Source organism: Leptidea sinapis, chromosome 29 (genome assembly GCF_905404315.1).
Source record: "Leptidea sinapis chromosome 29, ilLepSina1.1, whole genome shotgun sequence".
Taxonomy (NCBI): domain Eukaryota; kingdom Metazoa; phylum Arthropoda; class Insecta; order Lepidoptera; family Pieridae; genus Leptidea; species Leptidea sinapis.
This window is the reverse complement of record NC_066293.1, coordinates 3,992,328-4,019,989: the sequence shown is the minus strand read 5'-3', so window position 1 is coordinate 4,019,989 and position 27,662 is coordinate 3,992,328. Positions and strand designations below refer to the sequence as shown.

The 27,662-nt window shown below is 42.5% G+C and overlaps 1 protein-coding gene and 1 pseudogene across 1 annotated transcript; one reads left to right on the top strand and one right to left on the bottom strand.

Annotated features, from left to right (window-relative positions):
• Positions 1–8,985: 8,985 nt before the first annotated feature.
• Positions 8,986–11,149, top strand: LOC126973616 (uncharacterized). Its single transcript, XM_050820955.1, has 2 exons — positions 8,986–9,272; positions 10,230–11,149. The coding sequence occupies exons 1-2, from the start codon at positions 8,986–8,988 to the stop codon at positions 11,098–11,100; spliced, it is 1,158 nt and encodes a 385-aa protein (XP_050676912.1). The 3' UTR covers positions 11,101–11,149.
• A 1,651-nt stretch (positions 11,150–12,800) lies between these two features.
• On the bottom strand, positions 12,801–26,296 carry LOC126973543 (uncharacterized; annotated as a pseudogene).
• Between the last annotated feature and the right edge of the window lie 1,366 nt (positions 26,297–27,662).

Genomic DNA, 27,662 nt, shown 5'->3' with positions numbered 1-27,662 from the left:
TTAGATTATATAGGTCATGGTTGTTGTGTTTAAATCAGCTTAAGTTCTCTTTGTTAAGTAACAAGCTAACAACTACACATACATATATCCCTAGTATATAATTATTTTATTTAACGAATCACTTTCATTAATAAAATAATTATATATGGATACTAAGCTTTATATTAGTCTGTGATGGATACGTTCGTATTCGTTTTGGCAAAAGTAAGATTGAACGTTCGTACTTCCAAGTTGTAACCTCGTTTATTGTTATAAGATGGCGGTTAGAGTAAGTGTTCTGTAGATGTCGGTGTTTCTTTAGCTACTGAAACGTCCGGGCAACTAGAGCGGCTTTTTTCTTTAGTCTTGTTGATTCTATTTGTCTGAATTTGCCCTACTAAACCAATAGATCTTTATATTTATAGCCCATCAACAAATTGTTCTAAATTCCTTTTAATGATATTCATCTATTCACAAAAATTTTAACTCTAATAATATGCTTGCCCCCTGCCTATGTTATTTTCCTTTGTTATGTTGTGATGTCTTAATATCTTGTGTCCGTTTACTTTATTGTTCATATTCAAACCTTAATATGCCAGAGACTATTTAGGTCCCAATTTGATAATTGGTCAACTATGCCATACCATGGACTTTATGGTCACTAACCTTAAAGTGACCCAGTTGAAATTGAATTTATCCTGTTCAAGTCAACTCCAATCTACTTGGTTTTGCTTAGGGTATGGTCACTAAGCTGGGGTGCAGTTGTTTTTGTGTTTTGGTTTATTTGCTCTATTCAATTCAAAGGCGTCTGCAAAAAAAATACTAGAGCACCATGACAATGTTGCCTGTTGTGAATTTAAAGGTTTTAAAACTTCCTAGCACATAAGGTATTCTGTTTTAACTAGCTCTAAAAGGGTTGTTGATGCCCACCAGACATTCTGAAATGTTAATCCGAGATGAAAACTGTTGACTTTACTTACCTAATTTTTATGTACACAAGAATTTATCATACTGTACACTATGTCTTTCTTGTGGCCCAAACTGGTATAGAAACAACACCTCTAAATGGTATTAATTTTTTTTGGCACCTCTTATATTTTGTTCTAAATTCCCTCTTAGTGTAGCAGTTTGAGTTATTATCAATTTCCTCCCCTTCTAGCCATATTGTCAATTGAGTAAATATAATGGCTGCTTTCTAAAGTGGTCCAGGTGGAGATGTGTGAATGTTCATTGCCCGGGGTTGTAAGTGATTCCACAAAATATTATCTGGGCTAAACAGAGATATCGTCTTCGCTTAACTTAACCTATCTATGTCGGCAGTTAATATTTCAATCGTGATTTAGACTGTTGTTAAGGCTATGCATATTCAAATTTTGGGTTGCCAACATTTTCTTGATGAAGTAGGAGTATATCAGATTTCAAAGAGAATAATTGAAGAGTACTGTCAGATTAACACACTCCCTGTCTGTTGAACCACATATAGCTCAGGAAATGTGCACTTGGAAAACACCAATACATTCCTGGGCCATATGTGTGTAAGTGCGCATATTGTCCACTTGCATCAACAGTAAGATGTTTGATGATCATGATTGTTGATAGTCCAATACTTCGAACTTATATTAGGGAATAATGTGCATACACAGTTTAGCAAATTATACAGATGGCTGATTAAACTATTATTCTAAAATCTATCCAGCTAATTTTTTAATGAACTCGATTATAGAACTATTTTTATCCATGGAAAAAGTTCTCAACATTAACAGCCTTTTATGAAATATATTACCTACTTATCAAATTAAAATCTTACTATATATGGAATATAAGCATAAATCATCATATCAATAACACAAATAGACAAATATTCTATAAGATCAAATAAATGAAAATAACATATTGTGATAAATATAAGAAGTTACTTAATTCACTTGCAAAAGTCACAGATCCAAGTATCAAACTCTGTACCAGCACAATCATAATGTGCTTATAGTCCTCACATTTATTTATTTTAAGCATTTAATCCAGCTTTCTCAACTTTTATCCATGGAAAAAGGTTTGAACAGAGCATATGTTCTAAATCAGCAGAGTCAGGAGATACTTGGTATATTAACTCATCATGTTCACTGTCTTCATCAAACTGGATAACATCCTGCTCCTCAGTCTTCTTCTTCACAATCCTTCTTATTTTTCTTCATTTGTTTGTTTCTCTTCGCAGTTTTCTTCTTATGCTTTGTCTTTCTTGCTTTTTCTTGTCTCTTCATATTTTTATTTACTATATGATTTTTGTAGGATGAAGATGCTGTGACTGTTGCTACAACAGCTTTTCTTCCTTTGTTTGCTGGTACAGGTATTTCTATCTGCTCTTGACCAGTTTCAGATCTTGATTCCAGTGGAGTGATATTTGTTCTACATCCGTCTCTTACACCATTTTGTTGCGCAGCAAAAAAGCCCACTTCACTTTTTTTATTTAAAGTTATATAAATGTAGGTCCTGTAGAAGAGGCCGCAGAATTACGGCTGCTGTTCACTGAATCCGGCCTGTGTTTGTCTCTGACAACATATGCTGGTGCCAGTGGGCCCCGATATACTTCTCGCCTGAATTCTTTCAGATTCAGCTTTTCTAGATCTGGACGTGAAGAGGACTGCAGTTCTTTATAAATCAAAAAAGCATTGAAAACACAACAATCAAGATAGTGAAAAAAATCCTATGCCACCACTTGGGATTTTCTGTCAATAGCGTAGCTTCCTTTGAGCTTATCAAATTTGTCGACAAAGTTCATGTTTGCGTTGTAGTCGATGACGGCTTGAGGACGCGACACTTCTGAACTGGCGCTATCACGCTCTCTGCGTTTTACTTTTCCCACATTCTTCACATCATGATAGTTTCACAAAATAAATGCTTTCACTTACAAAGGGTAACTATTGAAATAATTGTCAAAATAAACCTTATGATTTTTATTTTTCAAGGTTTCGCAAAAATTCTTGACAACTTTTCCACCTAGGTCAGTTTCAACGTTTCTACCCTGTTTGCCTGTGTAAATACAAAAATCTAGACAATAACCTGATTGTGCACACAACATTCAACATTCCTAATAAGCCAAGAAGTAAATCATGCTCAACCTGGCGGAGTCTTCTTCTCTGTCTCTGTTCGCAGTATTCACTTGCGGTTTCATTTAATGCTGGCTCAAAAGCTCTAGAATAGAGACATTTATCTTTACCCTAAAATCATAATTAGGGGTGTCATTTTCTTTTGTTTTTTTAGCCACGGGAGTACTAGGCTCTTCACCAGTAGCTACATAACCCCGGTCTTGTTATGGACCAGCCTCTGTAGCTTGCTCTTGTCTCTGCTTACAAAACTTCGCCTTTCCAGTATAAGAAGATGCTTCCTTGTTCAGAGAATTCTTCCTTATAGTTGGGACTGCGCCAAACTGGTTCTTCTTCGACGCGTTTACATCCCGCCAGACATTGGGCGTTGATAAATAAACACCTTGTGACTGTGGACCTTGTTACCGGTCGCTTGCTGGTCTGGCCTTCGCATGGAGGATCCGTAGCGGGAAGAGGTTGCTGTTGTGACCGAGGAGGCAATCCATCCTGAGTATCACTAACACCATCAACCACCAAACCCTTTTTTGGCTTGTATTGTTTTAGTAAGTTTCTGCCTTTGAAATTTGATCATGCTTTCATCGATCGCAACTCTCTCAGATGGCTTGTAATTTTTTTGAAAATTGTTTTGCAGTATGTTGAGTAGAGGTCTAATTTTATAAAGTTTGTCGTAATTAGGGTCAGTTTGGTCGGGCATTACACTATTGTCATTGACATGTAAGTTATTCAAAAGCCAACTGAACCTGTAAAAGCTCATGAACTTCGAAACATAGCTGTCATGCAAAATGAGGCGCTGAAGACCAATAATCTCGGTAGCTCGGCAATTTTTTTATACCCATCACCAAATTCAAGGCAATAAAAACATCAAGGTCTTCTGTTGTGGCTTTCCAGTTTGAGTAGCGTAAAGGTTAGTTTGGAAACATAAAAGGTCTTGTAAATGCTCTGTACAAAAAAGGCGAAACAGTAAAAGAGGTGTTACATTCTCCTTGCTTAAAATTTGATCTGACAAACCCAGTCTTTCAGAAAACTCACCAGGGATATCCATTCTATAATTTTTCTTCCATTTTGGAGCAATCATAACCGGCATGTTTTAACTAACATTATTAGACTTTGTAGGATCAGGATTCCGTTGTAACCGGCTAGACAAGTTCAAGTTCAAGTTCAAGTTTTTATTCGTAAATACTATTACACGTCATACTATAATTATTTCATACTTAACATAATAATTCAATTATTAATTTATAAATTCATTATATGAGTAAAACGAGCGCTCAATGAGCCACCTTTTGAGTTTATATTTAAAAGTGTTACAATTTGACACGCTTGTGATATAGTCCGGGAGTTTATTATAAACCCGAGGGCTCATAGCATGTATTGTGCGGGAAGCTTTTTCCAGGCTATGAGGGACTGTATTTAGGCGATTTGCGTGTCGCAGCTGGTACTGGCTGGTGTCGCCTCTTTTTTTATACTGGTGTAACTGAGCTCGGGCGTATAAGCCTACCTGTAGTATCAGGAGGCTTGGTATTGTTAATATTTTTAGAGAAACGAAGAAAGGTCTTACGCATTGGTCCGACGGTATACCAGCTAGTATGCGAACGGCTCGCCTTTGCAGGCGACAAACTCGTTCAAAGTCCGCGGCGCGTCCCCAAAATTCAACTCCATATTGTACCTGTGACTGAAAGGTTGCGAAGTAACAGGTACGTAGCGCTTTCTTTGACAATGTCGAGGAAAGTCTACTTAATGCGAAACAGCTACGGGCTAATCTACCAGATAGATTTTCGATGTGGTGATCCCACGACAAAGTTTGATCTAATTGAAAACCGAGGAAGGACGCTGCTTTAACCTGTTGTATACGAACATCATTGATATTTACAACCAGCTGCCGCCGAGTCCGACCAGAGAGATCGAAACATATAAATTGGGTCTTTGTTAGATTTAACACCAGACCGTTTCCGCGGAACCATTCAGCCAATTGGTTTATTACCGAGTTGAGCTTTTGTTCGAGAGCATCTAGTCCCGGCGCAGTTATCACAGTAGCCACATCATCAGCGTACATGTATACTTCGGCGTTCTCTACGATTCTCGGTAAGTCGTTCAGCAGAATAGAGAAGGCGAGATTAGACAATGAGGAACCCTGAGGTACTCTTACAGTCGTATAGAGACCGTCTGACTTTAATTCACACCCGCTACCCGTAACGTATTGAACTCTATTGCTCATGAAATCTAACATAAGTTTTAACGTTCGGTGATCAATACCGTAGTGCTGAAACTTAGTAGCTAGTACGCAATGATCGGCTACGTCAAATGCCTTAGACAGGTCACAGAAAAGCAGTGCGACCTCTAGCCCTTTCTCGCGGGCATTTAAAATGCATTCGACTACTTTACGAGTCAACATGGTGGTTGAATGACCCGCGCGATACGCATATTGCCGATCTGAGATAGTTGCCACGCTGCTAAGATAATTTGTTATTCGAGAGGTGAGACCATTTTCGAATATTTTTGCAACAGCTGGTATTATTGAAATAGGTCTATAGCAGTTGGAATCCGTCTTTTTGCCTTTACCCTTATAAAGAGGAACGACTCTTACTTTTTTGAAGTATTCCGGATATATTCCGTCTCTTATGCACCTATTAAACAATATAGCTAACGGAGTGCATAGTGGGTCAGCAATTGATCGCAGCAACTCTACCGATATTTCGTAAATGTCTTTTGTGGGTTTATTAGCGACTTTTTTCATAATAATATTGTACACCTCGTTAGGTGTGAACCAGGGTAATTTTATTGAACGGTCAGCAGATGGTGTAGTATGCTTAAGATAAAGAGTATACAATTGTGAGTTTGCAATCGGAGCGCCGCATTGATCCGCCGCCGTCACGAATTGTTTGTTTAAGCAATTAACCAATTCTTTTTTTGATGCAAAACAAGTACCATCAGGTTTTTTTATAATGTCGGTAAAATCTATGTTGGACTTGTTGCTTTTACACATTTCTGTGTTCACGATGCCCCACATCGTTTTATTAGTGTTGGGGCTACTCTCAATAATCTGCGTATAGAATGAGGTCCTCTTGTTACGCAATAATTTATTATAATAATCGGAATATTCGTCAACTTTACTCTTAATATAGATGTCATTTGGGAATTTGTCTCGAATGTCAATAAGGTCATGAAGCAATAGTTTAAAGTTAAATATTTTATCATCTATCCAATTTTTATACTTTTTCGTTTGAATTTTTTTAAGCTGGAAGCATATGTCAATTTTTTGTATGATTAAATTAATAATAGCTTTCGCAAAGTCATTTGTGTCTGGCTGATTTTCACATAACTTATTCCAATCAATACTATTAATGGCATAAATGAAGTCATAACGAGCGGCCGTTGTGTAACATCTTTTAACAACTGATACCTGACGGCTGAAGGTGTAGGTGATTCCCACTCAAAGTAGCCAGTGACCGCATAATGGTCGCTTATTTTAGATTTTACTGGCAACACGTTTTTACAAACTATGTTTGTATAAATGTGGTCGATTGACGACGAAGAGGTAGGTGTAACGCGGGTAGGAAATGTAACTTCGTTATGAAAGTTATGAGCGATAAGCAAATCCTCTAGTTGTTTACGTCCCGGACTAGTCACCAAGCTGTCGATGTTGGCATAGCCAGTTATAATACAATCAAGTTCCATTTCATTAACTAAATTGAGTACTCGTTCTAATACATTTAAAAAGTCTGAATCCTTTATCGTGTGATGATTGGATCGATAAAAACAAATAACTGACATTTGATAATCTACTAATTCTACCGCGGAGATTTCACAGACGCGTTCCACCGATAAATTGCAAATCCTTACGTTTTCTACGGCTTTTATGTGTGATTTCACAAACAAGCAAGAACCTCCGCGTTCCATGTTCGCGCGACAGTAGCTAGATATTAAAGTATAGTTACAAATATGCACATAACGTAGTTCGTCACTTTTTAGCCAATGCTCGGTTATTGCTAACACATCACATCTAAGGTCACTTTCCAATAATACTTCAAGTCGCTGTGTTTTAGAATTTAGGGATTGAATATTTTGAACACATAGTACGAAATCAGTACGTTTTTGAGTCAGGGTATTCTTGTGTGTGGTGTTTGTCATACATACACTTGCATCATAAGTGATCGTCGCATGTGTTGCCACGGCCGGCGGCAAGTACTCACTGGCTGTCGATGATTGCCGAAGCTGAGTGGTTGCCCCGCTCGCTGCGGGGACGGGCTCGAAACCAGTTTGAATAGTGGATCCCCGGCGGCCACGAAGTCGGCGCGGTTAATAGCGGGTATAAACATTCTGGCATTCCGATAACAAAAGCGGCGTGCCTTTCGGTCTTAATATTTCTTTTTTCAACAAAATACTCACTTGATGGTTGAATTTTATTTATGTGGTTGTGGATTTGAGCTTCTGTAGTTTCTGGTTTAAATGACCAAGCTTGAATGTATTTCAAACGTTCAACCGATTGAAGTCCACTATTATTGCTACCAGTTCCTACTTTAACAGTTGACGTTTTGGATTTACGCTTGTGGTGTCGCGGTTGCTCCCACTTTCCATCACTCAAATCCTCGACAGAATCCAATTCTGGCGTTTTAGCTCTTACCACTAAATTTCGTGGCCCACCACTCCCGTTTCGGTCGGCCCTATGCTAGTTATTTTAAATAAACAAAAAGAAATTAATTAATTTTATATATAATTTGTAATATACAAAGTTTTTACAAGTAAGACATTAGGTCTTTTACTACTTATGAACTCTATATTATATTACATCAGACTGTACCCTCGATGCTGCTCGCCGTGGCCGCGGTCTGTTTTGAATGATTCAGCGTGGGCTGATTATCATTCTACGAACAATCGCATTAGTGCGGTTGCTCTGTGAATCGGAGATCGAGACAAATCTCGATATGTCCAATCCATTTGGAAGCGTGCGTCTCACGTTTCTATTGTCAATCCATTGTTGTGGTATTACCCACGGATTTATGACAGGAAGTGCTTCTACGCAGCACCAGTTTCGGTGGCTTGCTGCTATCACTTCTTTGTTGAGCTGGTATCCCATTATGTAGGAAGCTCCGAACGTGGTGATGGGGCATGCATTTGCTGCAGTAGGTCTAACGACCAACTGCGTCCATCTCGCATTTGCGTCCGCATTCTCGTCCGTTGGCAACGAACGAATCAGTTGAGCGCTGTCTCCCTCTATGGTTAGCGCGTCAACCCTGACTTTCTCGTTTCGGAACGTTGGAGATCCGGCGAGGTAGTCACTGACTAGTTGGACTAGTCGTATGTTCAGGCGTGTGCCTGCTATCTGCTCTTCGAAAGTTGTGGTTCTAACACCGACTGATTCCAGTGCTATTTTAACCTCTTCCTTTCGTAAGCCAATTGGACCAAAGTTCCCGTTCAATGCACGGGTCGCTCTTGTCCTTGCCGGGAGTACACGGAAATTGGGTGTTGGATGCACCTCTTCCGATGTCTCGGCCATTAGAACATCTCCACAGATTCCTAAGCAAGGAATCTCCTCGTAGAGATTGTGGGAGTCTGCGTCCACTACCGCGGAGTGATAACCTCCCAAACCTTGCACTACTACCTCTGGTAGGACGTGGTCTGCTAGACTCACGGTTTTACCCGTTGCGTCTTTGACCTCGCCTATTCCTTTGAGGAATAGATACAGTGGTTGAGGGATGTTGAACTCTTGCGATGTCATGAATTTGCAGAATTCCTGTTCTTTAAGTGTCGCCGCACACGAGCCACTCGCCACAGCCACAAACGCCGCCACGAGAAGCTATAAGCGGCTACAAAGGTAGCTGAAGCGCGCGACAGCCACTTGTGGCCGGTGGTCGACACTTGCGGTCGGTGGCTGCTACTTTTTTTAACCCTTACGTGCAGTATCATAATGGACTCTGACGAAGAAGGTTTAATTGCGCTACTTTTGATAAAAAGACGTCGTCGTAGAAGACGAAACCGTAGTTATTGGATACATCCAATTTTAACGAATGTACACAAATGCAACGAACATTTCGATAATCTTCTAAACCATCCTAAAAAGTTTTTCAAACATTTTCGTTTAAGCATAGGTACGTTTTGGGAACTACATGCTCTATTATATGCTGGATTAAAGCACCACGATACCAACATGCGGAAAAGCATCGCACCTGCGGAAAGACTAGCTATCACATTAAGGTAAGTGGAAATAATCACTAGCATAAAACTCCACAGAACACTATGATAAAATAATCTATACTTTATTTATAATCACTATGCATTGTTTTTTCTACTAGAGAATAGCTAGTTAACAAATAAAACACGTAGGTATTTGTATTTAGTTATTGTGTGTTTATTATAATTTGATATCACTCGTCATCATCACGGAACATGTCTTCGATAACAGAACTGTTGTCCATAGACTGGTCAGAATAATATGAATGAGTTGGAGAAGGCTGAATTATAGGTGAAGACGGGATAGATGTAGAAGCGTTTTCTGTAGAGTATGACATGTCAAGCATAGACTTGTCGGAATAATGTGAATGAAGTGGAGAAGGCTGGGCAGATGTAGAAGCTTTTTGTGTCTTTTTGTGTATGTTGGCATTTCCTGAAGAATAACCATAATATTGTGCCGAATAGGTTTCATAATTTTGATTATGAGTGTACTTTCTAATTAACTGTAATATTTCTGATTGAAAATCAAGTTTACAATTTTCGTCAATTTTTTTTACATGTGGAAGCAGCGACATCAGAAATTGCTTATCGGGGTCATTTTGGTCGCTTATTTGATCATGTTTACGTTTTAAATTTTCCGAAAGTGTTCTGAGAATTTCATTTTCTGATTTTTCGGCCCTTTTTATATTAATGTTTCTGTTTATTTTCGGGCGAGATGTTTCCGCATCATTAGTTGCATTAGTAACATCGGTAGGCGGTCTCACTTCTTTTAAGGAATTCAAGAACGATAGATGATTGAAATAAATGTACTGTTTACTGCTTGTTGCTGCCGAACCACTCGCAACGTTCTTGTTTTTTGCATTTTCTCTATTAAAACTGTCACGAAGACTCTTCCACTTCCTCTGTAATTTAGTTACTGTAACAAAAAAAAAAATTTAATTTATTTAATTTATTTAAAAAAATATATATAATTTGTTTCAGGTATCTAGGAACTGGATGCTCGTTTGAGGATTTTGAACTCTCTTACCACCGTGGGGCCACTACAGCAAGGAAAATAGTACAAGAAACATGTCAACTAATTTGGAACTATTTAAAAGCCGTTTGTATTCCAGAACCGACCCAAGACATGTGGAAAGAAATTGCCAGCGGATTTCTTCAAAATACTAATTTTCCTAATTGTTTAGGCGCCATAGATGGGAAACATATAAGAATTATTCATCCATTCGATACCGGCTCCTTGTACTTTAACTATAAAAAATTTTTTTCAATAGTACTTCTTGCAACTTGCGACTCGAATTTACTTTTTACGTTCGTGGATGTTGGGGCATACGGTAAAGCATCCGATTCTACAATATTTAGAGAAAGTGAACTGTGTAATAAAATACACAGAAATACATTAAATATCCCCTCACCACGACAGGTCGGTAATCGACAACCATTGAACTATACATTTGTTGGTGATGAAGCATTTGGCCTCAGTGAAAATATGATGAGGCCATATGCTGGAAAATATTTGGACTTAGACAAAAAAGTTTTCAATTATAGGTTAAGCCGTGCCAGACGTTGCATTGAGTGTACCTTCGGCGTACTAGCAAACAAATGGAGAATATTACATCGCCCATTAAACACTTCTGTTCATTTCTCAGAAGACATTGTGAAAGCTTGTTGCATTTTGCACAACTTTATTCGCAAAAGGGATGGTTTCAATTTTCGGCACACTTTGAAAATAGTGGGACTCGAAAATATACAAAATACAGGCTGGCCAGTAACACGAGCGTCTACTGCAAGAGATACGTTAAAAGATTATTTTATGTATGAAGGAGCAATACCGTGGCAAGAAAATAGAATATAAATATATGGTTTTATATTATTTTATTAAACTTACCTTCAATGTTCTTTTCTTTGGCAGTTTTATTCGAAAAATCTCCCACAAACAATTCGCAGATTTCTTCCCAGGCCTTCACTTTTTCTCCTCTATTACTATAACTATCACTTTTTGAATCCCAAATCGCAGGACGGGATTGTATCTCTGATATAAATAATTCTATATCCATATTTATCTACATATATGAACTACAGACTACGTGCGTGCGTTACCGTCGACTTACACAGGTTAACTGAGGCAAGGGAGAGAGGGGCGCGGAATCGCGCGAGTGGCGTGTGGCGGCTTTTTGTGTCGGCGTTTAGTGGCCGGTGCGAGCCACAAGATGCAAGCTGCGACGATTTGTAGCGTGTGGCCGCCACCGGCGCCAACCGTGTGCGGCGAGTCCATATAAAATGTATGAAAATTACAGGAAATATGCCAGTGGCGGCGTTTTGTGGTTGTGGCCGGTGGCCCGTGTGCGGGAGCCCTAAAGGTCAAATTTGTGTTTCCACGTTTGGCCTTTATTTCCAACAAGCGTGACCATAGGATTGCCGTTGTATAATACATCAGCATTCCTTTCGTCATTTGCTTGTTGAGGTTTTTGTCGTCCCCTCCGATTGCGGAGTAGACTTCTTCGACGATGTCAGGAAGCCTTCCAAATGTCGGGCTTAACTCCTGATTTACCGTCAGTTCGCGTACTGACACGTCAACTCCGAATATCGAATCGGCCCACATGGGGGTGTTCTTCGGTGGTGTCGGGGTCTTCGCGCTCTCAGTCGCGGTTGGTGGAGTGACCTCTTTCGAAGCTGGTCCATTTCTTCTAGGTTGCCTCTGTACTTTGGGCTCGTCAGATTTCTTTCCGACCTTAGTCGGATCGAATTTTTCTGGTTTGCCACGGTAACCGGGTGCTATCTTCTTGATCTCATCTTTTGTGTAGATCTTCTTCTCTTGTTGGTTCATTTTAAAATATCTTTTTTAGCGTTCGGCGTAAGACAAAGGAAGGTCATCATCAGAATCAAAAATGTCGTCATGAGCAATTTGAACTCCAATCAAATCACCTAACACCATCGGATTTGGCTGATTTTCTGCCTCTTCTTTGTCATCTTCATAGCTACAAATGCTCTCGTTACCTGAAAGGATGTCTTCTAACAAGTATTTTTCAATCTCTTTCTTTCCTAAGCGGCGCGTGCGGCGTGACATACTGAAAAGAATGTGAAAAAAACAATTACAAGCTTACAAACAACCACCGTCATGGTTGTTTGTAAGCTAACTACCAAATTTCGTTTGTAATATTCATTGAAAACACAAAAGTAACAGTACTTACTTACTAACTAACATACGGGATTCACCAAAGGGATTCTGTAAATTGTTCCGCTTTGCTAGCATGTACGCCATACGGCGAAGATCAGTTCTTGATAAACCGTGAAACTTGCTCTCCATCATTAATATGTATTCGTCCCAATGTAGTAGCTGCTGCCACTTCTGGAGACAGTTCATTTGAGACACATTTATATTTTATTATTATACAAAACAATTTTATCAGCAAATTAACTTTTCTCAATAAGTAATTAAATAAAAACACTACCACCGTTATAGTACAATATAAAAAAATGCAATGAAATCTTTATTTTACGCTTATTAGTGATTCTTGGCTTGGAGTTGGATGATTCTTTGAAGTCGGTTAAAAATTAATCCATATCTTCATTACTAGAGATGTCATTAATTTCCATACCCTCCTCAGAATCTGATTCGTTTCATACATTGATCAAGTCGTCTATCACATTGTCAAACCTCATGCCGTGGTTCAAATTTTTTGTACGTGGTAGTCACACTTGCCATTTTTCGGGAGTGAATTCAGAAAACATTCTGGTGATGATTGTAATTTTGTCGTCAAATGAAGAATTTATTTATATTGAAGCTAAATTATTTTTATATCGACCCACACAAGCTCAACAGGGTTGACCTGTGCAGCCTTTAACATTTCGTCAATTGTGTAATTTTTTTCGGACTGAGTTCTTTTTATTCGAAAAAGGAGTTCGGCTTTACGTATTGTCTGGTATAAAGTCAACATTATGTTGACGTAACCAATCTTTCATGACTCTTTTTAAACTTGACAATGTAGGTATACGATCACTGAATAGGGCTAGTTAATTTATCAATTTATGGTTAACCCCGTTACGAAAATTTGTGGCATTCATATCGCCATGGTAATCCCCGCATTTTGAATCAGATTTGAAAATTGTTAAGGCCCCGTCAACTAATCCGTCACGGTTTCCCCCATGAATAATTACTAAACAACGTCCTTTGCCAACATCAGCATAAATTCCGGGCTCAGATTCGGATTGCCAACACTTCTTCAAGAAAATATATTTTTCGGTTTTCATTTCTATATTTCCGTATAGCTCTTAAATATCTTACTCGCCATTCAGCAATGCCTAGGTAATACTGAAAATGTTTAGAAAATGAAAAACGGCTTAACCCTTTACGGCGCAAAGTAATGTTTTTTTTTTCTTTTTTCATGTGTAAATATTTTAACATTAACTTTCTAATAACGGGAAAAATAAAAAAAAAATGTTATTTCAGAAAAAGTATTTATTATTATAAAAAAACACTATGATGCATATCTGCATCATGGTGCTAAAACATTATAAAATGTAAAACAAAACTGTATAACAGCCAAGAATTGCACATGGCCATATCAAGAAGATGGTAAAAGACCCTCATAAACCTACGTAGTTTTATCTTATAATGACCTATAACACAATCCATCAAATCGACACCCCCCATGTGACGATTATATTCTGCTACGATGAATGGCCGTTCGACAGTTATATGTTTTTTTTTTAAATTTGTCGAATCTAGTAACGAAACATACAGGGATTTTCCCAGCAAAGTTTGACACCAGATTTACTATTTTATTATCTCTCCAAGCCACCAAGTAAATATCAATGCCATTATAGTTTGCGACATGTTCGGTATGCGGTTTTTAGAAAATAGTTAAAAGAATAAAGATAAGATGCCGCGGCATGATAAAAACTCTATTATTGGTAGCGACGCGTAATAATTGTCGAAAAACACACTATAATTTTGGTTATTGGGTACTTCTCGTGTAAGTCGTACGACTACATTAGCTGAGGCACCCAATTGGGGTTCGCCTTCCATACATACATTTTCTTGGCCGCTATAAATTTCGAATTTGTATCCATAACCACTTACACCACAGATGACAAATAGTTTGAAGCCCCACTTGTGGGGTTTATCTGGTAAATATTGTTTGAGAGAACTTCGTGCTTTTGTTGAGCATATTTGCTCATCGACCGATTAGTGTTGTTTATAGGGCACTTTTGCAAAATTCCGTTTCAGTTTTTCAATGAGCGGTCTGATTTTATGCAGTCGGTCTGCATTCGGTTGGTCGTATGTTATCATTTTCGAATTGACGTTAAAATGTAGTGTTTGCCTCAAAAATTCAAAAAGTTTTAGCGTCATAGTATCGCGTATATGAGCATAGCCAAATTTTTCTGACCAGTTCATTCTTACATTAAGTATATGTATGATAGACATAAAGTAAACAATACCAATGAACTGACGTATTTCCTGACTTGTCATATTTATGGGTTTGCTGGCATCTTTTTGCACACTGTACAGGTTTGTTTCGTCTCTTATGAGGTCCACAATATCGTCAATGAAAAAATAAGAAAATACTTGAAATGGCGTCTGCAACTGTAGTATTTAAGATGGTAACATGGAAGATCCCCAGAATTGGATTTGGTCTTTATTCAGTTCTAAGTTTTTAGTTTTCCATTTGATATTTGCCTTCTGACTATTTATATTTATTGGGGTAGTTTTGGAACTGGTACTGGAAACTGGAACAATAGTCGTGGGTGTCTCACATGGGATAGCCATGATATGGGATGGGCAAGATGTTACTATTGTGATCTACTGGGCTTCGTATATCAGGTTCATCATCAGATTCTTGGTATGCATTTTCATTCACCTGCAATATGCATGAAGGCTACATCATCATCGTCAGAGAAGTCCAGGTCATTCTCACTACCCTGCCATTGTTCCAAAAGCGTTTAATTTCGCTCGAGCAATAGTGTAGATTCAGGCATATGAGCATCATAACCATGTTGCTGCAGGAATGGAATCGCATCTCTAAAGCCTCTATCAAGAATAAAAACATCATTTTCTCTGAAATAGGAAGACAGTGGACTGTTATCTTTAAATAAAATACTGATAATATGACTGGTGCCTAAAGCCTAGTTCACACCACTTTAGTAATTTTGTAGAGTAGCGAGTCGCTAAACTACTCGCTACTGCTAAGAAATCGTTCGCATTACAATACAGTACACAAGTGAGTGGTGTGTTTTGCAAGATGAACGGACTGCAGCTGCAACGCAATAGAATGAATAAACCGATTAAGCTAATCGTAATAGCTATTTTAGAAGTGGTGGATGAAGAAATCTGCGTTATTAAGAAAAAAAAGCTATAGGTACGAAAATGGATCAATAGAAGAGATAAACTAGGAGCTACTAATTTTCTTCTGAAGGAATTAACATTGGAAGATCCCAAAGAATATTTCGATACTTTGAGAAAGTCCGAAAAATGTGTGAATTTTTTATACTTTCTTGCTACTGCATGCAGTTTAAGGACACTCACACATATATTTAGACTCGGAAAATCAACTATTTCCGAATTCATCATCGAAGTTTGTGAAGCAATCTATGAATCATTAATAGAATTTATTTACTAAGAGAATCATTTTTACCATTGTTAGGAATAAATTTCATATGTACATATTTTGTTTGCTCCTATTACTTTTGCATATTATTATCAACATTAGCATTCTGCATTGCTGTGAAAATTAAGTCATTTGATGTAATTGTAACGTTACTCTGCGTTTCATTATTGTTTATATAGCCAGATGGAAACATGTGTGAGGAAAGCTCACAATCCGCAACGTGTTCAGACTGATGTGTGGGTAAAACGGACGAGGGAATACATTCAGTTGCTTGCTCTTCCAAATTTTAATTACTGGTGTCATCATAATATATTGAAGAATCGCTGTATGGTGATTCAGTAGCATATGACGACTGTGGCTTTCTGGAGGTTCTGTTTTCTACTACTTTTTTACCGAAGACCTCAAACTTATTTTCTTCGACTGTAGAATTAGTAGTATAAGCTATTTCTTTTTATTGGCCAACCATGCTCGAAAGCTGGGCGATTTCCCTCTTTTTTGTCGGAGGTGTAGGTTCACGAAAAGTAGGTGGACGAGGTGTAGGTTCAAGAAAAGTAGCCATTAAAGTACTACTTTGCTCAGTATCTGTATCACCAGTATGTGAACTGTTGGAAGCCAATTTTATTAGTATCAAAGAGTATTCATGAAAATTTTTTTTTCAGATTCCTACTACTACAGACTGGAAAATGATTGAAAATGGTTTTCGAGAACAGTGGAACTCCATGGTTGTGTGGAGCAATCGACGGCAAACATGTCGTCATTAAGTCACCCTTTGAATCAGGAAGTTTATACTACACTGGAGAGCAAAAAAATCGACTCAATTCATACTTTCGCACTCAAAGTGCTCTAGGATTAAAATTAAGACCTAAATCTCAATTTAGGTCTTAAAATCTTTAATTTCTAGATAATAGCTTTATAATGAGTACAAATACTCTTATCTTGCCCAATTTTTTTTGAAGAATAAATGCTTTTAAACTTTGCGAGTACTGAAACTTGAAAAATTAAGGATAAAAATTTAAAAGAAAAAACAACATAACATTTTAAAATAAACTTTATTAAACATGGTAACAGCTTTAATACCTGGTGTTACCCCCTTTTGCTCTGATTACAGCTTCTAATCGGTTCCTCATTGATCCAATGAGGTGCTTCACTGCGTCTTGTGGTATGCCCTCCCATTCTTCGGTCAGAGCCGCTTGTAGGTCAGCTCTTGAATCTGGTGCAGGATCTCTAGCCCGGACTCTTCTCTTTAGCTCATCCCATAAATGCTCGATAGGATTTAAGTCCGGACTACGAGCTGGCCAGTCCATAACAGCGATACCCACGTCTCGTAGATACTCACGCACGACATTTGCACTGTGTGGACGGGCATTATCCTGCATCAGGATGAAGTTTTCTTCAATAAAACCAGCGTATGGGATGACGTGGTCTCCCAAGATTTCTTCAATATACCGATTTGCAGTCAAACCTCCCACATGGCGGCCAGTTTCGATAAAAACCAGTTTGGTTTTTGCATCCATTGAAATGCCAGCCCACACCATGCAGAAACCTCCTCCGTACGCAACAGTTTCTGCTATGCAGCATTGTGCGTATCGCTCCCCCGGCCTTCTGTACACCCTTCTCCTTCTGTCGCTACCATGTAGGCATGCTCTGCTTTCATCCGAGAAGAGAACTGAGCGCCATTGGTCCTCAGTCCAATTGACGTGTTCTCTTGCAAAACGTAGCCGGGCTGCTCGATGAGCTGCAGTCAATTTGTGACCCGTTGCTGGTCTTTTTCAAGTGAGGGTTGCTGCCTTGAGTCTTCTTCTCACTGTCCAAGAACTTACAGCTACCCCACGTGTTTCTCGAAGCTCCCGTTGAACTTGAACCCCGGTGAGAGAACGATTTCTCAGCGAAGTACTGACGATAAAGCGATCGTCTCGCTCCGAAGTGGACCGACTTCTACCGGAACCTCTTCGTCGGTGAAAGCCACCAGTCTCCTGGTGCCGTCGGTATATTCTTGATACAGCTGACTGGCTTATCTGCAAAGTACGAGCCACTTGTCGTTGACTCCAGCCCTGTTGCAAAAGCGTAACTGCTTGAGCCGCTACTTCTGCTGTTGTATCCATTTCCGGGAAATTTTCTTCCTTGGAGATTGAGACGATGTGTACCTGTTTACGTTTCACGGTCAACTGATACACACGTGATGTCATCTCACGCGCACCCGAAGGGCGCGTGGGGCATGATTTTCGGGGCTAATTTGCCCCCTGAATCAGGATTCAGGCGCTGGGCATGAATATGCCCAGGTCGTCGGGTGGGGGGTGCGGGTGCACCCCTTTGAGGCCATCCTCTTGAGATGTTGGGGGAGCGGATGCTCCCCTTTGCGGTCATCTTCTTCCTGAATTGGTAGGGGAGCGGATGCTCCCCATGCGGTCATCTTTTGGTTTTTGCGCCCAATATAAGGATAATTGGGCGCGGCGTCATATCCGGTAGTGTGGCGATCGTCGCCCCAGGTGGCCCAGCGATCAAGCCCCTATGAAGCGATCAGCCGAGCAGTGGGACGAGCACGTCGTCACTCCTCCTCTTCTTCGACCCGCGACAGAAGATCTCGCGGGAAGCGGCGGCCGTCGGGTGGCCTCGCGTGCAAGGGCGCCAGGTCCCGCAAATGTGCGAAGTCCGACGCGTCTGCTCGCGAGAACATTGCGACGGCGAGGCGCCTAATGAAGGCGTCCAGGGTCTCAACTCCCAAGTCCCTCTGGATAGTGGTGTTCCTCACGTACCATGGGGCGCCCGCGACACGGCGGAGAATCTTATTTTGTGTAATTTGTAAACGCTTTTTTGAGCCGCCTGTCACGAGCGCGTACCATGCTGGTGCTGCGTACGTGAGGCGGGATCGGATGTAGGTCTTGTAGACCCCCACCTTGTTCTTTAGAGGGAGGCTGGAGGAGAGCACCGGACGGAGGAGCGCTGCGGCGACGTTGGCCTTCGTCACAGTGTCTTCGACGTGCTGCGTCATGTTGAGGCGACGATCTATCGTGACTCCGAGGTACTTGACCATCGAAGACCACGGGATGTCCTCTCCGCAGAACTTCAGCTTTTGCAGGCTTATGGACTGCCTGTATAGGCAGATGGCCTGGGTTTTCCTGGCATTTGCCGAGAGTCGCCAGCTTTTCAGCCAGGCTGGTAGTTCATCCAGCTGGCGCTGCATCTTCAACGCGGCGTGTTTCGACGTGAGGGAAGTGGTGATGTACGCCGCGTCGTCTGCAAACAGCGCCAGTGTGGTGGAAGCTCAGAGTGGGATGTCGTTCGTATACAGGGCGTACAACAAGGGAGAAAGGCAACTGCCCTGTGGTACGCCCGCGCAGATCTTGTGCGGTTGCGTTATATGGTGATCGATCCGCACTCGGAATCGGCGATCTTCAAGAAAGCTGGCGACTATCTTTACCAGTCGTCTTGGAGCTGAAGTCTGGGAGAGCTTGTAAGTCAGTCCTTGGTGCCAAACACGGTCGAACGCCTTCTCCATATCCAGAAATACTGCAACAGCACTCTCCCTTTTATTCCGGGCTGCTGTGAGGAGATGCAGTACTCTGGATAGCTGAAGCGTTGTGCTGTGTTCAGCGCGGAACCCGTATTGCTCTTCACGCAGTTGGATGTGTGGCGTGATGTGAGACAGCAGGAGCTTTTCGAACACCTTGGAGGCGGTGGGGAGCAGCGTGATGGGCCGATAGCTTCCGGCCTGCAGCGTGTCCTTCCCGGGCTTTGGAAGCACTATCACGAGGCCCTCTTTCCAGATGGACGGAAAGTGCCCCGTGCGTAGGATGCCATTATAGAGCCGCGTCATTGCCGCGATGGTTTGCCGCGGCAGATGCCGCAGTGCTGAGTTTGTAATGCCATCCACGCCCGGGGCCTTTTTAGGCCTCGTGCGCCTGATGGCTTTGGCGACTTGGTTGGGCGAGAAGAACATCGCATTTTCTTCGCTAGCTATCGGTGTTCTGAAGTACTCCTCCAGGTGTTGCTCGACTGCTGTCAGATGAGCGGTGTCGTCCGTCGGGTTCGGCTGGAACTGGCGTTCGAGGTGTTTGGCAAAGATGTCGGCGCGGTCCTCCGCAGCGTACCGCATCGAGCCATCTTCGTGCCGCAGAGGTCTTACTGGGGGCGATGTGTTAGTGAATTGACGGCACAGCCTGTGCAATGATGCCCAGTCATCCATTGCGCCGTCAATCCGCTCCTCCCAGCTCTCTGCGGCTGCCTCATCCAACTCCCTCTTTATCTGAGCTGCCAGCCTGTTCAGTTCGGTCTTGAGCGGAGGATACCTGGTGTCTTGCCACCGGCGCCTCAGCTCTCTCTTGTGGGTAATGAGGCGCCGGATTTTGGCCGGCAGCTCTGGGAGTCGGTGAGACGACTTTTCTTTTGTCGCGGTGGCTAGCGCCCGCTGGGTACTCTCCGTGAGATCCACGGCGAGGGACTCCACGTCGGTACTGGACTCCGCCCTCCTCGTCGGGGTGGTCGACGCCATAATGTCGGCGAAGCACCGCCAGTCTATCACCTTGCGTAGTGGTGGTGGTGGAGTACGTGAGGATTCGTTTTCTAGTGTGATCAAGACTGGCAGGTGGTCCGATTGGAGCTCATCAATGAGCACCTCCTGAGACATCTGGCAGTCGAGGCCCTTAAGCAAGAGCGAAGTCTATTACATCCGGCTGGTAGCCATAATAATCTGGATAGTGTGTTGGAGTCTCCGGGCCGTGGACCTCATACCTTTGAAGTACGGCATCTCTCCATAGCCTAAGTCCGTCCGCTGTTGTCCGGCTTTAATTCCACGCTGGGTGTTTGCAATTCCAATCACCCGCCGCGAGAGTTGCTTTCGGAGAGTTAAGCAACTCTCGTACTTCTTCTATGTCTAGTCGGTGTTTTGGCGGGTGATATATTGCGTAGATCCTGGTGTCTTTTCCGTTGATTCTGGTTTCAACACCCAGCGCGTAAAAGCTTCCTTTCTAGGCGCAGTCGGTGCCTTCTCTGGCGCCGCGAGCGGGGCGCTTTTCTTGGTTTTTGGCCTCCTCTTCTTTGCTTGACCCTTTGGCCCTGGCTGTCGCGGTTTGGGCATATTTGCAGGGGCCATAAGGGTCGGGGCTTCCGGCGGCTGTTCAACTGCTGTTTGGTTTATATTTATATGCGTGGCGGCTATCCTTGCGCTTGTTGTGCGCGCCACTGTGCCGGCCTTCTTGTTTCGTGCCTCCTGTTTGAAGACGGGGCACGAAGAGTTGTTGGCCGGATGGGGGCCTCCGCAGTTTGCGCATGTTGGAGGCTCTGAGAGAGGGCGCGGGCACTCCTTGGCAGTGTGTTCCTCGCCGCAGCGCACACATGCCAGTCTACGATGGTACCCATGCGAGGAGTGCCTAAATTCTTGGCACCTGTGGCACTGGGCGGGACCTTTTTTGGAGCGCCACAGCTCGATCTTTACCCCTGTCATATTAAGTAGTTGGTCTACTTCGTAGATGCCAGGGGTGAGGCCGGGGGTTTTCCTCAAAATAACGAAGAAAATACACCCCGGACGGCCTTTGCGAGCTTGTACTTGCCGGCAGTACTCCGGGCAGTACCCCAGCGAGCGCAGAGCCTCCTCGATTTCTGCTGGTTCCGACATCACCGGCAGTCCCCTGACCGCTACTTTAAGAGTGCGGTCTGCCGGCAATGAGAGGCTGAACCAGGAGATCTTCTCCACCTTTTCCAGGTCCGTAAGGTACCTCTGAATGATGCGGTACTCACCTTCATCGCTGGGGGTGAACCTGATCCCTTTGCCAAAGGGTCGGGCGCTGGGCGGGCGGCCTAGCTTCTCCCTCAGGACCCGGAAGTGGTGCGTCCAGTTGGGCAGGTCTTCACAAATGAGCGGAGGGAGCTTGTTCCGGGCGGCAGGCTTTGTCGCGGTCGCGGTCGCGGTTACCGTCGTCGTTGCGGTCGGAGTCGCGGTCGCGGTCGTTTGTACCATGTGAGGCACGCGGGCCGCGGGTGTGGGGGGGCCTACGGGAGCCGCTGCTCTTTGCGCGTAGGTCACAGGCGGGGAGGACGGCCCCGCCTGAGGCTCGAGTCGCTGAAGTCGCGGGTCCCTTTTGATGTAGGATGGTGGCGAGGGTACGTCACACCGTCTCTTGTTAGTAAATTCGTCCTCGCTATTTGAGTCGGGACGACGGCGGCGCGAAGCGGATGCGACTTCGGGCACCTGAGAAGCGCCGCGGGGCTCCAACGTTTTGATGGTTTCAAAAACCATTTCAACGCTCACCGCGGGCGCCTCTCTTAGGCGATTTGTCGCCTCTTTCACCTTGCCTAGGACGAACCCCTCGGCCGCCTCAAAGTTTAGAGACGCCGAGCCGAAAGCCGATTTCAGTAACCTGAAAACATTTTCGGTAACCAACATAATGTTGGCTTCGACGCTCACATGGGCTGGTACCGGGGAGTCGTCCAGGCAGAAGGTGTTCGGTGCCTCGATTGAATCGTCCGTCACTAGTATGGGCGATGAAGGTCGGCTGTTGGTGAATGTAGTGGCGCTGGTCGCGGTGATGGACGTGGAGACCGGGGTAGACGAGCGTGAGCGCGATCTTGTGCGCGATCGTTCGGTGCGCGACGCGGATGGGGCGCGGCCTCTGAAGGGCGCGCTGGGAGCGGCGGTGGTTGACGCGGACGCGGGCGCGGCAGGCGTGCGGAACGCGGCGGGCGCAGACATAGTAGTCGCGCTGTTCGCGGTCGCGGTCGCGGTCACGGTCGCGGTCACGGTCGCGGGCGCTAGCGGAGCGCGGGGCGCTTGCGGAGCACGGGGCGCTTGCGGAGCGCGGGGCGCTAGCGGAGCGCTTGCGGCGGGCGTTTTTTGGCCCTCAGGAGGGCCTTTTGGGTGTTTCTCCATGTATGCGGGTGTTTATCCGCGCAGCATGGGGCTGGGGAGCTCACGGCACTGTCCTAAGCCGGCCACAAGTTCCCCCCAAGCCACTTTTCACCGGGGGATCCCGCTGGTGGGAAGCCGGTTACTCGGCGGAATGAGGGTAGTTGTAAACTGGCTGGACTCAACGGATCCGGAGGTTCCCCGCAGTAGTTTTAACTACCGGCGTTCTTGTGACGTTCTTCACTTATGAAGAAAGCAACCAAGAACTGCTAACGGTGCAGAGCACATAAAAATATTTGGTGGACACGAGTATTCTTAGGTGAGCGATGCCAATCCTCGATGCCAATCCATATATCCAATATACCGATTTGCAGTCAAACCTCCCACATGGCGGCCAGTTTCGATAAAAACCAGTTTGGTTTTTGCATCCATTGAAATGCCAGCCCACACCATGCAGAAACCTCCTCCGTACGCAACAGTTTCTGCTATGCAGCATTGTGCGTATCGCTCCCCCGGCCTTCTGTACACCCTTCTCCTTCTGTCGCTACCATGTAGGCATGCTCTGCTTTCATCCGAGAAGAGAACTGAGCGCCATTGGTCCTCAGTCCAATTGACGTGTTCTCTTGCAAAACGTAGCCGGGCTGCTCGATGAGCTGCAGTCAATTTGTGACCCGTTGCTGGTTTTTTTGAAGTGAGGGTTGCTGCCTTGAGTCTTCTTCTCACTGTCCAAGAACTTACAGCTACCCCACGTGTTTCTCGAAGCTCCCGTTGAACTTGAACCCCGGTGAGAGAACGATTTCTCAGCGAAGTACTGACGATAAAGCGATCGTCTCGCTCCGAAGTGGACCGACTTCTACCGGAACCTCTTCGTCGGTGAAAGCCACCAGTCTCCTGGTGCCGTCGGTATATTCTTGATACAGCTGACTGGCTTATCTGCAAAGTACGAGCCACTTGTCGTTGACTCCAGCCCTGTTGCAAAAGCGTAACTGCTTGAGCCGCTACTTCTGCTGTTGTATCCATTTCCGGGAAATTTTCTTCCTTGGAGATTGAGACGATGTGTACCTGTTTACGTTTCACGGTCAACTGATAAGGGTGACAGGTGGCGCAATGCTAGCTGAGTAAACGAGTACGAAATCATACAGTGACCATTCCTCGACTATTGTGACGTTGTCTAAAAGTTAACTCTGCCATCATTGTTTTTATTTTTAAGGCTAGACCTAAAACTTTAAGAATTTATGACCTAAATTGAGATTTAGGTCTTAATTTTAAACCTAGAGCACTTTGAGTGCGAAAGTATGAATTGAGTCGATTTTTTTGCTCTCCAGTGTATAATTACAAAGATATAAACAGTATTGTCTTAATGGCTGTTGTATATCATAAATATTGCTTTAGTTATATAGACGTAGGGTGTAATGGAAGTGTTTCTGTTTTAGGCGTATTTCGTAACTGTATTTTGTACCAAGAATTAGAAAATGGTGTTCTACCAGAGGATCATGTCCTAGTTGGCGACAATGCATTTCCCTTGAAAGAATATTTATTAAAACCATTTCCAGGAAATCGAGTTACGCTACAGACAATCTTTTTTAATTATCGTTTGTCTCGGGCTAGAAGAATAGTCGAAAATGCTTTCGGTTTACTAGCTGCCAGATCCAGAGTGTTTGAGAAACCTATGCCCTATAGTCCTGATAAAGTTATTAAGATAGTAAAGACCTGTTGAGCTTTACACAATTGGCTCCGACAAACAAAATTACAGAACAGACAGTATGAATACACAGTAGACTCAGAACATTTTGAAGCAGGAACTAACGTTCCTGGTAATTGGAGAAATGAGCGAGCAGTCGCTCGGATTGCAACCGCCACCTATTTCTTTAAGTAACCGTTCATCTCAAGGGTCTACAGATCGTCGGGAGAGATATGCAAATTATTTTGTTCGAAGCCGATCTGTCCCTTGGAAGACTGATACATTGAAAACTAGCGGCCCACCAACACTATAGTATAATAATATAACTAGTGGTTCGCCTCAAACTGTGAACTCGCGACCCCATATCTCAGCAAGACCTCGACCGATTTGGCTCATCTGAACTTAAATATTCTCTTTGCCTCATTTACCCACTATGTAAAGGGTGTTTTTTTAAGCCCGATATAACTTGAAATTGTAAAAAATAACACAAAAAATTAAATTGTAATCAAAATTTTTTTTTATTCGAAAGATCAATACGTGACATTAACATTTGAAAATGATTTCGGGCATATGGGCACCGCGGCTGTTCTTGACGAAGCGCATTCTGGACGTCCAATTTTGGGCCACTTTTTCGAGCACTGCTGGCCGTATGTCACGAATAACACGAACAATGCTGGCCTCCAAGGCGTCAATTGTTGCTGGTTTATCAGCATAAACCAGTGACTTCTCGTAGCCCCACAGGAAATAATCGAGAGGTGTCAAATCGCACGACCTTGGAGGCCAATTGACAGGTCCATTTCTCGAAATCAAGTTATCGCCAAATTTTGATTTCAATAAGTCGATGGTTGCGTTCGCCGTATGGCACGTAGCGCCATCCTGTTGAAACCACATCTCCTCCGGATCAATGTCATCCATATTTTCAAACAAAAAATCATTGATCATGGTGCGGTAACGATCTCCATTGACCGTAACGCGAGCTCCGGCCTCATTTTTGAAGAAATAAGGTCCGATGATGCCACCAGCGTGAAAACCGCACCAAACGGTGCATTTTTCTGGATGTAATGGAGTCTGTATGGTCTCTTGTGGATTGGTCTCACTCCATATGCGGCAATTTTGCTTATTAACAAACCCGTTAAGCCAAAAATGCGCCTCATCGCTGAACACAATTTTGCGATAAAACAACGGGTCAGTTGCCAACTGCTCTAGAGCCCAATCGGCGAAAGAACGACGCATATAATGGTCTCGTGGCTTCAATTCCTGCACCAGCTGGATCTTATACGGGTGTAGGCCGAGATCTTTGCGCAAAATTTTCCACGTAGTGGACGGACAGAGCCCCAATTGCTGCGACCGACGACGAATCGATAAATTTGGATCTTCTTCCACACTTTCGTTTACAGCGGCGATATTCTCTTCACTACGCACATTCCTTCGACGTGTTGGTGTTATTGCATCCTCTAGAGAGTATGTGGTACGAAATCTATCCACAGTTCGACGAATGGCTTGTTCAGATGGACGATTATGTACGCCATAAAAATGACGAAGTCGTCCTTAAGTTGCGCGAATCGACGACTGATTTTCAAAGTAAATTTGGATAATTTCGTAGCGTTGTTCAAGCGTGAGTCTATTCATGATGATTTGTCAGAGTATACTGAAACAAATAAAAAAAAATGTTTTATCAAAATTTAATTTTTTGTGTTACTTTTTACAATTTAAAGTTCTATCTAGGTTAAAAAAACACCCTCTATGTATTTAATTTCCTTTTCACCAAATCCGGGTTCATTCATTGTATTTTCCAAATCCAAATAGCGGATTGTTTCATTTGCTTGTTTTTATAATGTTTCGACTTTATGTTCCACAAGCATTCATGCTCCACACATTTGGAAACAAATAGTAACGTTTTTTCTTCGCTCCAGTGAAACGACATTTTTGCGGCCACTAATGTTCTAGACTAAATCAACCGGTTCGGACTTGTTTAGCCGGTGAACCAGTGAGCACGGACGCGTGGTGGGAGGCGCTACTCGCCCGAAAAAATTGAGTAAAATGGATCGACTCGACTTAATCATTCACTAAACTACTCGACTAATTTTTTGTGGTTCGCACACATTTAGCCACTAAATTACTCGCTACTCCACTAAATTACTAGCCTAGTGCGAATTAGGCTTAAGTGCAATTGAATGAATTGTTCTTCAAAGCACTGTCTTACAATGTTAAGGTTTTTAAAAAAAAATTAAGGACACATCATTCAAAAGTGAAGCTATGCGTTCATTGTTATCTCCTGTACCAAGTTTCATTAAGAACATAGCCAGACTTTTCTTAGGAGATTTTTACCCTTTCACTGACAGATGGAATCTCAATAAGTAATCTTTCAAATTGATAGTGAGTAAGGCCCAACCAATACTTGCACAATATTGCATTATTTTTAAATATTATAACTTCGCATTGTACTACTTTTAAAAAGTAAACATTGGTCTTCAATTTGAGATGCAGTAAAATCTGAATAGTTACTGATAGTATATAAATGATTCCAATAATTATGAGGTTAATTTAAATGAAATTCATAACCAATCAGTAATCTTTCTTTAAGTATTACAGGTACTAAATAGTCGAGACACATTTTCACATAATCTAAAAATAGCACGCTTGTAATTAGACATATTGATTATTGGTGCTACTCTGAAAATAGGCGTAACAAGTTCAGGCATAACTTCTGTTTTACAAGCACTCATTGTTTGAACTTCTATGTCTGTGGTACTATCATGTTGCCTGAGCCGATGCACCACTCTGGTCGCTTTAAGCCAGCAAGCCATACAGTACAGTATACAGTAACATATACAAAAGAACACACTATGAGATGTTATTCAAACCTAAATACATATAACATTACTCTTTTTATTACATAATAGCTTAAGAGATGTTTAACCTGGTGTGAGGGTATCCACTGCAAAATAATACTCCTTTCCGCAGAGTCTATAGGTACACTATGAGTTTGATATGCTCTTAATATTGAAGCCCCGCATAGAATACAAATAACCCACAGTACCCAAATCTTCTTGTTGATTGACCAGTTTGAATACTTGTAATATCAATAAACATTTTCCACACACTGAGTCTGAAAAAAAATTAGTAGTTATTAAAACATACTTTAAATAAATAGGCGTATTGACCCGTATACTAGGCACTTCCTACAAGCTATTTTTTCAGGTGCACAGGCTGTATCCAGGGTTACCTAAGTTACGTAAGTCGACCTAGATCCTTTATGGGGCTATAGTTTAGATCGTTTCTGATTGATT

What these genes read in the sequence shown, in the direction of transcription:
- LOC126973616 (XM_050820955.1), top strand. Translation starts at nt 8,986, where the DNA reads ATGGACTCTGACGAAGAAGGTTTAATTGCGCTACTTTTGATAAAAAGA. An exon ending in AGACTAGCTATCACATTAAG is followed by an intron (nt 9,273 to 10,229) that starts GTAAGTGGAAAT and finishes AATTTGTTTCAG; the next exon opens with GTATCTAGGAACTGGATGCT.